General features: G+C 41.8%; 1 protein-coding gene across 3 annotated transcripts in view; it reads left to right on the top strand.

The window, feature by feature from the left end:
- Positions 1 to 3,246, top strand: part of LOC127030264 (guided entry of tail-anchored proteins factor 1-like) — a 134,759-nt gene extending 131,513 nt beyond the window's left edge. For all 3 annotated transcript variants that reach the window (XM_050916472.1, XM_050916447.1, XM_050916453.1), the window contains one exon: positions 808 to 3,246. In XM_050916472.1, the coding sequence (XP_050772429.1) occupies positions 808 to 1,767 (960 nt within the window). In that variant the 3' untranslated portion in view covers positions 1,768 to 3,246. The remainder of the gene's footprint in view (positions 1 to 807) is intronic.
- Positions 3,247 to 17,763: the final 14,517 nt, after the last annotated feature.

The raw sequence follows: 17,763 nt of genomic DNA on the forward strand, positions 1-17,763 counted from the left end.
CTGAGTGGATAAGAGTGATTAGGAGATCACCAAAGAATATTCTTCTGTTACAAGCATGAATTATTCTGTTTAACCTTTTTTTATTACATCTTTCCTCCAGAAAGAGGAGTAAAATGCAAAGTCCTCCTTTTTTGTGTTTTAATAATTTGAACCAACACAGAACTGTACAAAAAAGAAAAACACAATTCAACTTATCTGCTGTTCCTTTTGAAAAATGGCCACCAAGACCTCAACTCTGTTCCCTAGGGACTTCAGGAAGGGAGGAAAGCAAAGGAGCGACTTCTGAATCGATACACAGCTCCCATTATAAATGGCAGGGTGGAGATAAGGAGAGGCTAGTGGTCTAGTTTAGCCTTCTAAGTGGCCCATGCTTGCGAACTTGGGGCATGGTCACCTGCCAAAAAATGAATGGAGAAATAAGGTATAAAAGCTATGACTACTATCCTGTCCCATCAGGGTTGTGGTAAATTCCCGCTTGCTTCCCACAATCGATGTTGTAGAGTTCTCTCTTCAGGGATGCATTCTTGGAGAACTAGCTGGTGGAAGAGTTCCTGGCAATGTAGTTCTGATAGTCATAGTCCTATGTCATGTTGGAGGCAAAGAGCTTGTGATGGGTCTGATTTATCTGCATGGATGCCCTTGACATGAGTGGGTCTTCCTGTGTTGAACTTGTTGGGGGACAGGCTAAACTCTGCTGAGTCTCACAGAAGGGAGAACACCCTTAAATTCCCAAGCAATAGCACAGAGCTTGGTATACAAAGGAGCAAGATTATTTTCTAATGTACCATTTGTTTTTGTTTCTTTCAGATGGCTTTGAAGAGATTCAAAATGATTTTGTTTTTAATTGTAGTATTGGCCCCTGGCTGGTTGTATTTGTTCAAGCCAAATTTGATTGCAATCTTTATATTCTGTCAAAAGAAGATTGAGGCCACATCACTGACTTTTATAACAGAAAGCAGAAACTTTTTGCAGTTGCCAGATATAGACTGCAGTAAGACTCCTCCGTTTCTGGTGCTCCTTGTGACATCATCACATGGCCAGAATAAAGCTAGGATGGCTATCCGTCAAACATGGGGGAAACACAGACTAGTTGCTGGCAACCGCATCGTGACATATTTTCTTCTGGGAACCACCATGAACCAAAATGATCAAACTGGTATTATTGCTGAAAGTCAGAAATACAGAGACATTATCCAGAAGGATTTTATAGACACATATTACAATTTGACTTTAAAGACAATGATGGGAATTGAATGGGTTTACAAATTTTGTCATCAATCCAGGTTTGTGATGAAAACTGACTCAGATATGTTTGTCAATATCTTTTACCTGACTGAACTTCTTTTAAGAAAAAACAGAAACACTGGATTCTTCACAGGCTTTTTAAAGACGAATGAGCTCCCTATAAGAGAGAGAAATAGTAAATGGTATGTGAGTAAAGATGAATATCCAGGAAGTACGTATCCTCCATTTTGTTCTGGGACTGGTTATGTTTTCTCCACTGATGTTGCTAGTCAGATTTATAATATTTCAGAAAGTGTCCCTTTTATTAAACTGGAGGATGTTTTCATAGGACTGTGTCTTGCTAAACTAAAAATCAATCTGGAGGAACTTCATTCAGAACAGACATTCTTCTCAGACAGGGTTGAGTTCTCTCTTTGTCTCTTCAAGAAAATTGTGACATGCCATTATGTGCAACCTTATGAGCTGCTGATCTACTGGAATGCACTGGAGAGGTCAATGGATGAAAAATGCCCAGATGTTTGAAATAGCTGAGCTAACAAAGTGACAAAAAATAGCTACAGGACCAGCCTTTAGTAGGGTTACTACCTGGCCAGTATTTGACTGGCCTGGCCATTTTTTTATGCATTTGCCAGTTTTCAGAAAAATAATTTAATCTGCCTTTTTTTTACATGGGTCTAAAGATTTGCATTATTATCACCACATTACACTGGGATATCTAACGTTAAAAGTTTCTGTGTCCAGCTAAAGATGCTGCAGTGTTCCCACTTCCGCAGCTTAAGTAAGAAAATGATGTTATCAATCTTTTCTATATATCTCATCTCTCTAGATACTATAAATGGCTACTGGGGGCAGGATTTGCAGAATTATCTTCTGGGGTGGGAGTGGTGCCGGATTTTTTGCATGTCAAAGGTGGTAATCCTAGCCTTTAGTCAGGCAAAACTTGGCCACTGAAGATAGGCTGGGGACTTGTACAGTCAAAGAGACACTGATAAATATTTTAATCTCTTGCCCATCTGTAAATTTGCTGTTATTTATTTGCAAAGACTGGATTTTCTTGCAGAGCACAAGCCAATAAAACTGCTTTGTCTCAGTACGAACACTTACAGTAATGTCAACAGAAGGCTGGGAATGCTTACATATCATTTGCTTCTCTCTATCATTTTCTCTGTTTCCCTAACATTAAAAGTTTACAGTCCAAAATCCATTGCCTGACACATTATAACAAGGTTAGGCCACACTCCTGTAATGAGCTCTGTGTGAGTAGAGACATGCATCTGCATAAATCTTTTAAACTGCTGAAGTTGATGGGGCTTTGCACAGGTGTATAGATCTACCTATTCAGAGCCTGTTGCAGGAGCAGGGTCTTAAGTGCCATAGGTTAACTTCTGAGCCTTTAAGATCACAGCATTAGTTTTCTATTATACATTTTACATTTAAAATCATGCATACAGGGCTTAATCGAGAGACCAAGAGAAAGAAAAAATCAACAGTGCTGACAGAACATTGGAGTTGGTAAATAATGTATTTCAACATGCCATATTCCCCCTTCAGTACAAGGTGTATTTTTGAATTCAGAGGAATTAGTAAATACTGCAAAATTCTAAACTCAAACATCACATTTCCCTTTATGCTGGGATTGTCAAAGGGGCTGAAGAGAATGAGGTGCCGTCCTCATGTTAATGGAGTTTGGGCACTGACTCCATTAGTCTCTTTTAAAAACCCCAGCCTCAATTGTTATACTTTATACAATTGAGTAATTATACTCAGGCCATATATGTAAATGCTGAATGAACAAAAGGGCTATTTGTATATAGTATATTTCATGTAACAAAATGTGATTGTTTTAAATATGAGTCTATTCTCCCCTTGAATTTGCACATGCAACTTTTTTAAGGCTGATAAGAAAAGTAGAACAGTCTTTACATATCTGCATAGAACATATAAATTTCAAATTAACAAAACGTAATGTCTGATACTATTTTAATAAAAGATTATTACAGCGTTTGTGTGTCCAGTTGTCTTCTACTTGCGAGTGCAACTAATGCTTTGAAATTCATTTTTCTAAAAGGGTTATTTTTTTTTTAAAAACAAAGAGTCATGTCTTTCCTTCTCTAAAATACCTTGGGGCAGAGGTCCTCTAATACAGGAATTCTCAAACTTTTTCTTTCTGAACCTCTCCTCCCCCAACATACTATAAAAACTCCATGGCCCACCTGTGCCACAGTGACTGGTTCTCTACATATAAAAGCCAAGGCCAGTGAGTCTAACACTGGCCCTGCTTGATGGACCCCTGAAACCTGCTTGTGGCAGCTGAGGGTCACGGACCCCTACTTAAGAACCACTGCTCTAATAGGAGGTAGGTTTCTTTTCCAATGCAAGCATATAATTCCCATGGCCACGAACAGGATAATTTTATTTCCAGAGTAGACAGTATATGATACTGCCACTGTAGCTGCCACCACAATATGCTGCTTTTTGGTACAAAACATTTGGGTAAAAAATGACACTGTTTGCAGAAAGTGTCACGGCAATGTGAAGGTAAACTATTTTTCTAGATGACTTCTATGACTTATCAATATAAGTATTGTTAAATGTCCAAGGAAAGGCTGTGAGGACTAGACCTAGGCCAAGACTGGAATCTTAGAATCAGATGCCTTGGAACTTCAAAGGACAGAAGAGGATGTTCCATTTCCATCTTAGGCTCCCTCTAAATACAGATCAACACAGTGTCTGAGCGAGGCCTGATTGTTAATATATTTATCCTCACAACACCCTAGTGAGGTGCTGCTATCCCCATTTTACTGGTGGAGAACTGAGGCAGAGAGGTCAGAGGCTAAATCCACAAAGGGACTTAGCTGCTGCTACACTCTGCCACCTAGAGGAATCCTCAGCCCTGAGTTAGGCACCGAGGCTCCCTACACAATGCAGGAGAGAGTCAGGCACCTAACAAAGTGATTCACAGAAGCCACCAAGCCGAGTGGGGAGCTGCCTAAGTTAGCCACTGGGAGCCCTTCAAAGGCAGTTAGACACCTATTGCCATTTGGCATTCATAGCTGTGAAGCCTATCCTGGAGCTGGGAGCGTAAGCCAGGTCAGCCCCCTTCTCATGAGAGAGAGAGAGATGCACACACAAACCTTCATAGCTGAAAACCCCCTGGCCTAATGATTAGGTACTCACCTGGGATGTGAGAGACACCTTCTCAGGACAGTCATTATTCCTCTTTATTAGGTTAATGCTGCTCTCTAAGAAAAAGAGCCTAAATCAGTCTTCCACACTGCTGAGCAGACTCAAAACTCTGAGGTACTTAGATAGCCCCTGTGTATCTCACTATCTTTTGGAATGTATTTATCCCATCAAGTTCACTGTGAGGAAGTATGGCTATTCCCATTTCACTGAGGGGAAACTGGGGCACACAGAGATGGGACTTGCCCAAGGCCGCACAGGAAGTCTGTGGCAGAGCAGGGTATTAAATCTAGGTTTCCTGATCCCCAGGCTAGTGGCCTAGCCAATGGATAATCCTTCTGCTTAAAGAGCCAGAACCAATATCATGTGCATTATGTAACTACTCAAAACCAATCAAGCCAGCCTGAGATTCAAAAGATCAATGCTTAAAACAGCAGTTCCAGGGTCAGCCTCATTACAAAACAAACAACCTCTCACAATTTTTCACTGAAGAATTTAATTGGACAAGTTCAGATTTTCATAAAATCTGGCTGTTACATTGTTTCACAAACTCAAAACCAGGCAAGTTTTGTCAAATAAGAACAACTGAAACCCCCCCTTTCATAGGAATATTTAAGCAGGCTCCTTTTGATGCTGACACAGAGTGTCACCAAGTGAATCATCTATGTTCTTTGTTGCATCTGAGTTCTGACCTAGCCTGATCCTGTTTAATTTGTGACTTTGGTCAGGGATCGCAACCCAAGACTACAGACATCAGCTTTCTACTCTGTTGTCCCAAAAAAGCACCTAGAAACCAGATCCATCCTAATCTTTACAAAACACAAGCGAGGAGCTGTAAAGCCTGGAATGTCATAAATTAGTTATGTGGTGTGATCTACACCTTCGGGTTGTAAAACTTCCAAGCAGCAGAGTTCTCTTCATGTTTAATTTAATTGCCATCACAGGAAAAGCTGTATAAGTAAATGTTTGACTCTCACCCAGAAGGGACCTGCAGCTTTTACATGTGGTTTGTTAGTAAAGTTTCAATAAGAGAATAAAAAAAAATAAAAAGACCCCGGCTTTCATGCACGAATAGGAGGCATTCATCTGGCTCACTGGTAATGCAGCTTTCTTCTGTAGTAGGAAGAGGAGAAGGGGCCAGTGATGCCCCGGCACTGTTTATTGCTGCCCTAAATTGGTGCATCCTTGCTGCATTGGTCCCTATTAGTTTTTGCAAGGGCTCAAGATAGCCAAGGGAGAGGAAAGCCTTGGCCAGGGCCTTCCTCACCCCCCCAATATGCCTACACCTCATCAGTGACAGATGAATTTTTCCCCAGAACAGGTGTAATCGAGAAGGATCTCCTTCTGCAATGTTGGTTAAGAGAGTTAGGGACGCATTCACCGATGTTTTAAAAATGCTCACTAGATCAGGAGTGATGCCTGTGGGTTTTCAATTTTTAAAAGCAATTCTCTCAGCTTCCTGAGATTCTTATTTTTTCCAAAAAGCAAACCGCTGAATATTGAAATAAACAAACTTACCATATTCCCCCATCAGAGGAGTGCAAGACTCAACACTGATTCTAGGTGCTTCTGCTTGACCTTAACCAAAATATCAGTTGAGTATCAGCAACATCCTGTCCCAGGGGACTATGTCATCCTCTTGCAGGTCGATCTGATTCAGTCATAAAATCCTTGGCATGAACACAGTGTCTTTCAGACATGGATTTCAAAGCAAAAGTGCTGTCCATTTCTAACTTATGATCCTACCATTGAACCCCACATTGGACCCCACATTGGAATGATTGGACCCCACATTGGAACAAAAAGGGATCAGTTATGAGGCTGCTTTTCATGAAAATTGCACGAAGGTAGATTGAAACACACATTTTCAGACACATTGTCTGATCATATGACAACATCATGCTCTCCAATCAGTGCACTGTGGGTCTTTCACAATTAATTCCAATAAGAATCTTCAGTTTTCAAAAGGTACAGGTACTTATAGCTTTCATAATTGGCAACCGTGCAAAAGAACTGGCCATTTAGAGAGAGTATGACTTCATACCTTATCGCATCAGCTTTCTTGTGGATGTAATATCTGCTTTCCACTTGAGTCCTTTGAAGAAATAGTGAGTAAATGGGAAGCCCAAAAGGACGTCCGAGGACCCAACCTTAGGAAAAACAAGTTATGGTTCATGATGTTTACATGGTCATAGTAGACTGCAATACGCTGACAGCTACAAAATCTCCCTAGAAGACATTGACTGATATCCAGACTAGCAACTGGGAAACCTGACAGTGCTGAGATAAATATTTTTATTTAGATAAAACTTTTTTAAATTTAAAGCTAAAGAGTACATTGCTCAGGGAAATCAGTGCATCGAAAGTGCACTAAAAATGTCCTTCTTTGATTTACATGTCTTCTACACCCAACAAAATTACATCCTCTTTGAATCTATGACAGATATTATTCTTTATTTACAGTTGGATGACTCACTGATGAACTAATCTTTTCCATAGCCCCTGAATTATGACCTGTGTTCCAGTCCCTGCTCTGAATCAGGCAGAGTGGGGTTCTGAGCCCTGGTCTCCTGCATGAGTGCACTGACTATAGGGGAGGGGGAGAACACCATTGCCTCCTCCTCAGCTGTGTTTTATGCAGGACCCAATCTGGTAGGAGTGCTGCTAGGCAGTCTCTGGCATGTCTACTGCATTGGTCTCACAGGTAAGATAGGCACGGGTTGTGACATTGCACTCCATATGATTTTATAAAAATATGCTAATAACTGTGAATATAATGTAACTGGAATATGCTTCATGCAAAAGGTGTCTTGTAAGGTATCATTACAAAGCCTATAATCTACTGAGTGTGTTCATCCTATTTGCGTAAACGTATCATTCTTGTTTCTAAAACTAGAAATATGAAATATAACTCTGAGGGCCTATTGTAATTATGCAAAGTGTGGGCCACTAATGGTCGTTTAGAATCTTGATGGCTTCCATCAACTCGGACAATTGGCGGTAAATGGATCTGCTTACTTGCAAGCCTTCCTGTGAGTCAGTCCAGGAAGAATGAAGGCTTGGGGTCTCACAGGACATGTGACCATGTCACCTGGTACTGGAATCCATCTTAAACCAGGTGCTTTTCCATTTAGAAGGATGGGTGGGGACCCAGAGAAACAAAAGATTCCTGCCTTGTGCCAAAGCTATATAAGGGAGTGGAACAGAACAAAGGAGGCTGCAGTCATGAGAAATCCCCTAGTTCTCACCTGAGCTGAAACAAGGACTGTACCAGGAGAAAAGATTGGGCCCAGACTAGAAAGGAGTTTAGTCTGTGAAAGAAGCTTATTGGAACATCTCTGAGGGTGAGATTTATCTGTAATTAGTTTCTTAATGTATTAGGCTTAGATGTCTATGTTTTTGTTTTATTTTGCTTGGTAACTTACTTTGTTCTGTCTGTTATTATTTGGAACCACTTAAATCCTACTTTTTATATTTAATAAAATCACTTTTGCTTATTATTGAACCCAGAGTTAGTGACTAATACCTGGGGGAGCAAACAGCTGTGCATATCTCTCTATCAGTGTTACAGAGGGTGGACAATTTATGAGTTTACCTTGTATAAGCTTTATACAGAGTAAAACAGATTTATTTGGGGTTTGGATTCCATTTGGAGCTTGGTGTCTGGGTGCTAGAGACAGGAGCACTTCTTAAGCTGTTTCCAGTTAAGTCTGCAGCTTTTGGGGGACATGGTTCATGCCTGGGTCTGTGTTTGCAGCAGGCTAGGTTGTCTGGCTCAACGAGACAGAGTTACTGAAGTCCCAAGCTGGCAAAAAAAATGGGATCAGAGGTAGTCTCAGTTCCAGTCCCTGCTCTGAATCAGGCAGAGTTGGGGATCTAAGCTCCGGTATCCTCCATGAGTGCTCCAGCCACTGGCTATGGGGCAGAGGGACACCATTACCTTCTCCTCAGCTGTGCTTTATGCAGGATCCGATCTGGTAGGAGTGCTGCTAGGCAGTCTCCAGGCATGCCTACTGCATTGGTCTCACAGGTAAGATAAGCACGGGTATGACTAGTTTATGAATCTCACCGGGGCTTAAGTGTGAAATAGGTGTCATCCTGCTCAGTGATGTCAAGGTTTAGGTGGCTGTGTGCATGCCTAGATGCAGATAATTAGGTGCCTAGGGAACTCTACCAGTGGAAACATAGGTGTGCAAGGGCTCTAGAGGCCTATGGAGTTAGGCTACAGCTGGGCAAGTAGTCTGTGAATGCCAGAGGTGCTAAATGTTGGACTTGGACCCTTGAAGTGGCAGCAGGGTGCTTAAGCCCCCCTTGGAAATCTAGCCCCATGTGTGTCAATTTGGGCACTGTAGTGAAGAGGTGTGGCCTCTGGAGATGGACGGACTGACAGCCATGAGTCGCCCCACAGTGGCCAGAGCCAGGACACCCAGGCCAGCCCAGCTGGAAGCAGAGGGGCAGGACACAAACCAGACATATAAAACGCCAGCCCTCCAGCTCAGTTAGAGAGGAGCTGCTGGAGGAGAAAGAAGTCTTTCACCTGCTGCTGGAGTTCGGACTTGACAGCAACCACTGCAGTTCCCAAGAACTGGAGGGATTGCCAGAGCTGCCGGTCACCAGAGACTTTAAGGAGTTGCTGGTGCTGCCGTTCAACATTTACTGCAGCGAGACAGATGATGACCCAGGGACCCAGTACCCCCTTCAAACAGTAGTGTAGGAAGTAGCCCAGGGGAGCCGAATATAGTTTGGCTGTGTTGCTAACTGACAGCAGGCTCCCTCTCTCTGGCAATGTCGCTGAGCAAGCCTTAGCAATGGCCGTCAGTATCATCCCCAACCTAATTTCTCAGGTCAGATTTATGTACAGTTTGTTCCTGGATCCACATCATAGGTGTTTACTAAATTCTTTTCACAGTGCTTGTTAATGATTAATAAAGGAATATGCACATTGATTTTGGAATCTAACCTTATCTTATCACAACTACATTGTCACTGCAAAGCACAGCCATGAAAAGCAGTGAACAGAAACTACACTGAAACAGTTTCTTTAAGACCGTCCAGCAGAATGGCAAAGAGAAATCAACAGTTTTGAGAGTCATTCAGTGTGTGTGTATGTGTATGAGGAGTTATGTGCATCCAGGTGCCACTGATAGTAGATTTTTGTTCATGTGAGAATATCTGAGAATTTATCCAAGACTTTTAAAAGACAATCTTCACAGTGAAGGTAAGAAAACATCATTTGTACTTATTAGTTTAAAATGGATTCATGATTTTCTAATGGATTTTTATAAATAAATCAAATAATTTAATCAGAATCAATCTAAATTGGAGTTAGTTAATTTTAAAAATATTTCCTGGGGTTAGAAATGGCATTTGAAAAAGGCTTTCAGTTTTCCAACTGTGTTACCAGTTAACTGCTAAACATTCTGGCATAAGGAACTGGGTCAGAAATACAGCTTTAAAAAAACACTAACACTGGGAACAGTGAGTGTGGTAATATATTGTTCTTGTATTCATGTTTCAGCTGTAACTTAGGCCCTGAACCTGCAATGAGCGCTGCTTGGGTGTGTCGTCATGTCCACAGAAGTTAGTAACACCACTTAATACACTACTGGAAGGCACTCAAACACTATGGGGGTGAGTGCGGCACAACAACCTTTATAGAAAAAAACAGAACACACAGAGCCCCACTTACTTCACCTCCCATATAGAGCTCAGTGCAGGATCAGAGCCTTCGCATTCATTGTGTAACCTTTCTTTACATGTCTTCAGTCTTTATTCATGGACTAAAGTAGCTAAAGTTGGCATATCTTAGGTAGATTAGGTGAGGACGGCGGTGAGTTGACCACTGCCACTCCCCTGTCGACTCCGTTTCCACCTCTTACTGGGTGGAGTTCCGGAGTTGACGGCAGAGCGATCAGGGGGTAGTGTAGACGTACCCTAAGAAGCTCCTAGGAACCAAAAGCTGATCTTTTGTTACATCAGTTGCTAGTATGGAGCTTGAGCTAAGCCTTAAATTCCATGTTTATTTTCAATTCATACTCATTTGTATGTGTCAGCCTTGATTCTCCATTGCTCTGCACCATGTGGGGTCATTTACCTCAGTACACGATAGGTACAAAGTCGGTCTAAAATGCTGCCAGATTGGAATGGGCACATTTTACACCCAGTCAGTACTGGTGTAAACGACTACACACATTTTACAGCAATAGAGACTCAGGCCCCACATGAACGTAGGGGGCCAGATCCTGCTCCTATTTATTTAAAAGTGTTCATCTTTGTCATTGTGTTTAATAGGTGCAGGAGCAGGTCCAGGATCTGCCAGTACAAGAGATTTAAAGCAAAATTTAGTCTTAACGACTATGCAATATTAAGTTTATAAGAGTAGCTGGTTGATATCTTTCCAGCTAATTGGTATGCTGGCTGAAAATGCTATTTTATCAAAATTGAGACTTTCTGTGGGAATGTATTAATTTCATCAACATTTCATATAGAAAAAAAATAAATGAAGCATTTGAATAATGGCAAAACATTCTGTTCAACCTTATCAGAACAGAACATCTTGATTTTTAATATTAAAATGATTTTTTCATTTCAATATTTTATATTCTATTATAAATAGCAATAGAATAGATTTTTTTTATAAAAGTCAAAACTGGAATGAAACACTGATATTATTGAAACAAAATATTTTGATTGACCAGAAATGAGTTTTCATTTTTGAAAATTTAATTAATCGGGTAATTATAATTTAGTTTCTATTCCAATTCAGAAGAAAAACAAAATCTGAAATCATGGGATTTTCTCTAGTTGCACGGGTACAACAGAAAGTGCAGGTTAATAACTTTGGATTTGCTTCCCGGCCTGGAGATTTATCTCTATTATTTCTATTAATACTGGAGCTAATTACATGCAAACATTTTCAGATTTTGTGTGGTGAGAATAAATGCTGCAGATGAAAGAGAAAAGTTCCATTTTATTAGGAACTGGATCCAGTCTTTTTCAGCTGCTTAATCACCACACAAAATGTGAGAACGAGCATGTATCTAAAGTAAACTGAAATGCTTTCAGAATATATATATATATATATATATATATATATATATAAACATATCTAAAACCTTGAATCACTAACAAAAACACACACTAGCCTTTAAATTACAATTAAATGAACTGAAAAGGCATTTCTGTTTGTTTATTTCACCTGCCAGGACCTGATTTCAGGGTTCTAACTATTTTGCAAGAAGTAACCACAGCACAAACTATTCCAGTCTGGGAGGGAGCCACATAGATTCTGCACGTTCCTTTAAGGGTCTTCATCCTAGGAAGTGCTACAGATTCATCTGAGGCAGAAATTTGCCTTTTCCACACAGCTATAATCACTAAATCACTACTGGTTATTAATACAGACCCTTAGCTACAGGATCTTACTGTAACATAGCAAGGTACTGGATTTGTTCAAGAGAAATAAAATGGTCATGCCAGCTTTTTTCTCCATGTAGTATTGCTTTTAAAAGTAAAGAAAAATAAAACATTTTTATAGGGAACCCACAATGTCACTGTTGCCCTATTAATTTGTACAGGTTCCAGAGTAAGGGTCTGGATGTCACAAAGCAAGGTCTATTTAAAGGCAAGAGAAGTTTGTTACAGGAAGTAAAAGTTGTGGCCACAGAACAGTGTCCTTTCATCTTCTTCCTGAATGCATGAGTTTAATTCCATAAAATGTGCAAAATGTGCAAGCCACGACAGGCAATCTAGGTCCCTCCGACATACTCCTTATAAATGTTAGGGTTACAATAAAACAAACTACAACTATTAGGAAACTGGAATTGCGCAGTGTCTCTGCTTGGAGCTGGGGTGTGATTCCCAGCTTAAGTAGACATACTTGCACTAGATTTCATTGAGCTAGTGCACTAAAAAATAGTAGTGTAGCCATGGTAGCATGGGCAACAGCAAGTAGTGGCATGGGCTAGCTGCCCTGAGTACGTACTCACAGGATCTGGAGGGGTTTATGCTCAGGTGGCTAGCCTATGCCACTGCAGCTACACTACTATTTTTAGTAGGTTAGCTTGATGGGAGCTGGCATAAGTATGTCTCTGTGAGCTGAGCCTCACAGACTCACATGTAGATGTGACCTGGGAAATGCAGTGCTAAAGTGATACTTTCGCACAGGACAATCCATCCAACCTTAACTCTGCCCTCTTTGGGACGCCAGCAGAAGTTTGCTTTTGGGAGTGGGGGTATTTATCTTTTCTGCCCTGAGTAAAGTGCAGAAAAATAATGTTAGGACATACCCTAATGTACCGATAGCCTCTTTGTCACTGCACAAATGGAAACCAGGAAATGCAGCTCAATGTGTCCTGTTGTCTCTGTCAGTCAGCAGCTAGTAGTCTCAGGATCAATGGCACCACACAGAGCACACTGAGAGTCTTGTTGAACTGTGTGAATATAAGTTCTGAATAGGAGCTGTGTTGGGCACAGAGAAAATAGCAATTTTTTGTAGGGGTAAGTAAAATACCGTGATGTATTTCCAGTTCCTCTTGGTTCTTTGCAGGGATAGAGATAGGGTGGTGTAACCGCCTTGTGTGCCAAGTGTTATCTTATCTGCACAAATGCAAATATCACCCATATTGTGGCCCTGTCACAGCTGTGAATATAAGAAAGGTAGACGATATTGTAACTGCAGGGAAACAAAACTTTTAGTATATAACTGACAGGTGAATGGGATTTGTGTGCAGCTGTATTGTGCGCTAATAAGACTAATATCAGTGCTTTTGAAAATCATGTTTTAACCATGATTCATTGTAGTTTGCTTGGTCAGTAATTCTCTGGAAACATAACCAATATGGGTTCATTACGGGTAGGCTAGGAAGCATCAGATTTTTATTTGGTAAATGTCAATAAACGTTGATTTCACTGGATACACATAAACCAAAGAAAAAAATCCATTGGTAATCATCAAAATTTACTAATAGGCAAAGTAAGAAAAATGCTGCTTGAGAACGTATTAGAGTTTGGTTTAAGGATCTTTACTTTGTATATTTTGACAGCTGATACTGAACATCTGTATAGTCACAGTTATAAAACGTTAACTTTTTGAATCTCAACCTCTACTGTCACTAAAAAGTTATTGTCTGCCCCTCCCTGTTGTGTTACTCCCCACATAATCTCCCACAATTATGAAAATTTTAATAGATAAAAATAAAAATAAATGCTTAAAACCTATAACTTTGTGCAACTGTGAAAATTTAAATGTATACAAATAAAAAATGATTAAAAATAAACATTGATATTAGCCATCAAAATTACAAATCCAAGCCCAAAACTCAAATTCTGCCAAGCCTTGTTGTAAAGAAATAAAATGGGCTTGAAACCAGTGTGGATTCTAGCAGAGGACACACAGGGGCACAAAGCCCACATTGAAGGGGTTTCAAAGGAGCACTATTCCCACAAAACCCACTATGCTGGGGATCCCAGAGCCAGAATAGCTTTAAAAGTGTGTGGTACTGGCCAGGGCGGAAATGTACTGAGGGAGCCTGGAGCTGTATTGATTAAACACATCGCAGGAGTAGCCTCAGGCATGAATCAAACCCCGTTCAATTACTTTAGAGAGGACAGTTACATGAGTGACCATAGAGTTCTTTAGTCTGCCAGAACACTAACAGCAGCAGGGGCGATGTCCTCCGAGTACACATTTGATTGCAGACAACTCAGAATTATTTCTCTCAGCTGCCCATGATCCATTTTCATTATATTAAAGGGTCTCCCTGACACCTTTAATCTTCTCAACATGTGTGTAGTACAGGACACAAAGGGACAAATGTTTAAATGCTAGAGCATTATAAAACCGGCAGCAACACATTACTGATTTTCTCAACAGTTCTATGTTGTGTAGCTTCCTTATAACTGTCCAGTAACAACTGCATGCCTTTTTGTCCTAGGTTTCAGGAGAAAATGCTCCAATGGATAGCCTCCAGAAATTTATCCCAGTCACTTTTATCCTATTTGCCTCGTTAACAGGTAGGACATTTCTAATTCTTGAAATGACTCAGAATGGACACCATTTATAAACTAATTTCAAAGCACTGTAAATATCTATTACAGGAAGAATCAAATGTATGTTTCAAATAGTGAATGAATTTATTAAATCTGCTTAGAAGGGATTGCTTTTCCTTTCAAGCCTGAAAATACATCATGAATTTGGCTGGACCACAGTATGAAGGTGTTAGAAAGGGATACAGTAGGGAGGAGGGAAGAGGAAGAAGGCATAATGGAGTCAGGGAAGCAGATGCAAGAAAGATTGTGGCAGAGGGAAGGCAGACTTCCCCCTCCTCCTGCCTCTGCACTGCCTGGGGAAATGACACATCAGGCAGCAGAATTTCAGTAGGGAGCGCAGGGGGAGATGTATCTGTGTGGGGAATTTATGAGGCTCCAGGCCTCGCCATCAGCAGGTGAAGCAGCACTAATAGCTGAAGGGAGAAGAAGAATTGTCCAAGCTGGGAATCTCCTAGCTACCTCTACTGGATTATTTTCTACAGGACGATATGTCTCCCTGCTGGTTCTCCCTAGGGGACTGAGAGGGAAAGAGGCAGACCTTGCTACTTCAACCTCTCCCGTCCCTCCAGGGGAAATGGGAAACCCTTCCCCGCTCCTTGACTGAATCTAGAAGAAAGAGAATGGCCCTGTCAGGTGCCTCTGCCTTCTGAGCTTTCCATAGTGGGGTATGTGTCGGTGAGGAGAAGATAAGGCGTACACGGGTTGTTCCCACAGCACCACATTTACATGCTCACACTCACTTTGTTTGGCAGCTGCTTGGGGACATAGGCACCTTTCACACATTTATTAACTTATCATCTATTTATTCCCTTATCATCTCTATGTCCTGTCTCTCACACAAGACACTACGGTGTCATTTCACCACGTCACCCTCTGTGATGACATAAAGCCACCAGAACTGTGGAGCACTTCCCTTCCACTCTGATCTGCTTTAACCTCTGGTTACCTCACTCAGTTATCTCACAGAGACTTGAGCTTCCACAGCAGCCCAGCCAGCTAGGAGTGGTGGGCTAGCATGACGAGGCTTACAAAGTGAAAACCAAGAACAGCTACACAGCAGCAGGAAGGAGGTAGGGGAGAAAATAAGGCACTTTCCCCTACTAGGTGACCAGTTGATAAAATACAAAAAACATCCCCACCTCACTAAAACTGATGCCTTCCCCCGGCCAGGATCTTCCTCCCATCTGATGCTTTGATTCCTTTACTTTTACCCCCACAGCCTCAGTCCTCCCAACTCCTGGGCCCTGGACCTTCCCAACCCCTCCTACTGCCCCTGCTCACTCATTCACCATGACGGGTCCAGGCCCAGAACAGGTGAGTTTGGCTCCTCCTCACTTGTCATCATCACACACAGCTTCCAGCCTGGGGCAGCAGAGCAACATGCTCCTTTTCCTCTCTCAGCTTTCTCCCTCCCTCTCTCTTCTTTCAACACCACCTCAAGCAGTCACATCCAATCAGCTGGCTCCAGCTCTCGTTCCCCTCTCCTTTCCTCCACATCCAATAAATAAGCTCTGCCCAGATAAAGCAATGAATCCCCACACGTCAATTATCCTGGAAAGCAACTAATGCTGCCCTCCTTACCCAAATCAATTTATGCTGCCCCACTACCTTTCCGCAGGCCCCTGTGCTATGGGTGGCCCATCTCTGCTTCTCTCCTGGGTTTGCAGAAACCCTCAGCCCCCAGCCAATCCTCCTTCTGCATCTGGTCCTTTTTCTTCTGTTTCTCCCTCCTCTATTCTTAAAGGAGCAGTGGCTCAGAGCCTACTCTTCTCCCTCTCCTCTGAAAAAAGCCATGTCTCCATCTACTCAGTGTCTCATTTTGCTTCCTATCCTGAAAAAGCACTAGCAGTGACTGAGCCACCCCTCTCAGATCCCTTCCTCCCCTGTCTCACCTTTACACAAGATACAGCACTAGGAATGCTCCCTGTGTCCACACCTGATGTCTCGGTGTTCTAATGAAGGTGGAACAAATCCGCAGTGCTAACAGAATGATGGGACTATCCCTTCAAAGTGCGACAAGCTTAGTAAAGCAGGACATCTGGTGACCCTAGCTGAGTCAGTAATTCACAAAGGCCTGTAACTGGGCATCATCCCACTAAACTGGTGATGCTGACCCAGTGACCTCAGAAAAATATGTTCCTTCATATCAGCCCAGCAGGTAAGAGATGCTCAATCAATATCTGCCTTTAAATCATTCCAGAAAGCTAGAGATGAGTCAGTAATGTCAAAGTGGCATAGCCCTTGACACCAGCATAGCAAGCTAGAGATGTTGAGCCAGAGGCCTCAAGCCTTGAAATCCTAGCCAGTTACAAGGGATGAATTAGTGAGCTCACAAAAGTCTGTATCTTGGCATCCTCCCAGCAAGCTGTAAGTGCTGAGCCAGTGACATCACAGAGACCTGTCTCATACCAGCCAACCAGCAACTAGTGGGGCTGCACCAGTGAGGCCACAAATGCTTTTGACATCAATCCAGAAAGCAAGGGTTGCTGAGCAGGAAATAAATTAAAGAGGAGAGTGTGTGTGTGCATGAAAGTGAGAGAGAGAGAGACAATGTATGTACAGAAGGCGGGGTGTGGGGGAGAGAGTATAGCTCTCCCTCCTCTGCTAAAAAGAGGGAGCATTCCCCTTCCTTTCCATCTTTTACCTCTTATATGGCAGATGAAAAGAAGACTCAGCATGTGGGAAAATCTGCAGTGAGTGATAAAAAGAAAAAGGACGTGGCTCTCTGGGAATGCTTTAAAAATACCATAACAGAGATAGAAAAAATGATTAATGAGGAGAACTTGAGAGTAAACACATTTTACACACAGTGTAAACACAGTGATCCCTTGCTGTAACGTGTTCTGATGTGTTATTTATCAAGGACAAGGAGTGTAGTCGGTGGTGGAGGGAGCAGAAGGAGAAATGGGAACTTTCTTCTCAACCCTTTCCAGATGCCAAAGCACCTGTTTGAAAATCTGATACCCCTTTATGAGAGGAAGAGCAGGTGAGGACAGGAAAATGGTAGTAGGAAGGGATGGTTTTCGGACAAGTGTCTCATTAACTTGTGCACCATTTGCCACTGGCACTGAGTAACTGTAAACAAAAAAAGCATTTATTTCTGAAGGAACCATAATACCTGTTCCAGTAAGTTTGTGTGACAGAATGGGGAATAACCACTCATAGAACAAGTGATACGCACTATGAACACCTTTGGATTGCCTTTGGAAAAAGTTGGATGGTTGAAACACAGAACTGCACCCTTAGGCTTAAGTGAAATATTCTTGTTATGAACTTTCATCAGGA

Source organism: Gopherus flavomarginatus, chromosome 1 (assembly GCF_025201925.1).
Source record: "Gopherus flavomarginatus isolate rGopFla2 chromosome 1, rGopFla2.mat.asm, whole genome shotgun sequence".
Taxonomy (NCBI): Eukaryota; Metazoa; Chordata; order Testudines; family Testudinidae; genus Gopherus; species Gopherus flavomarginatus.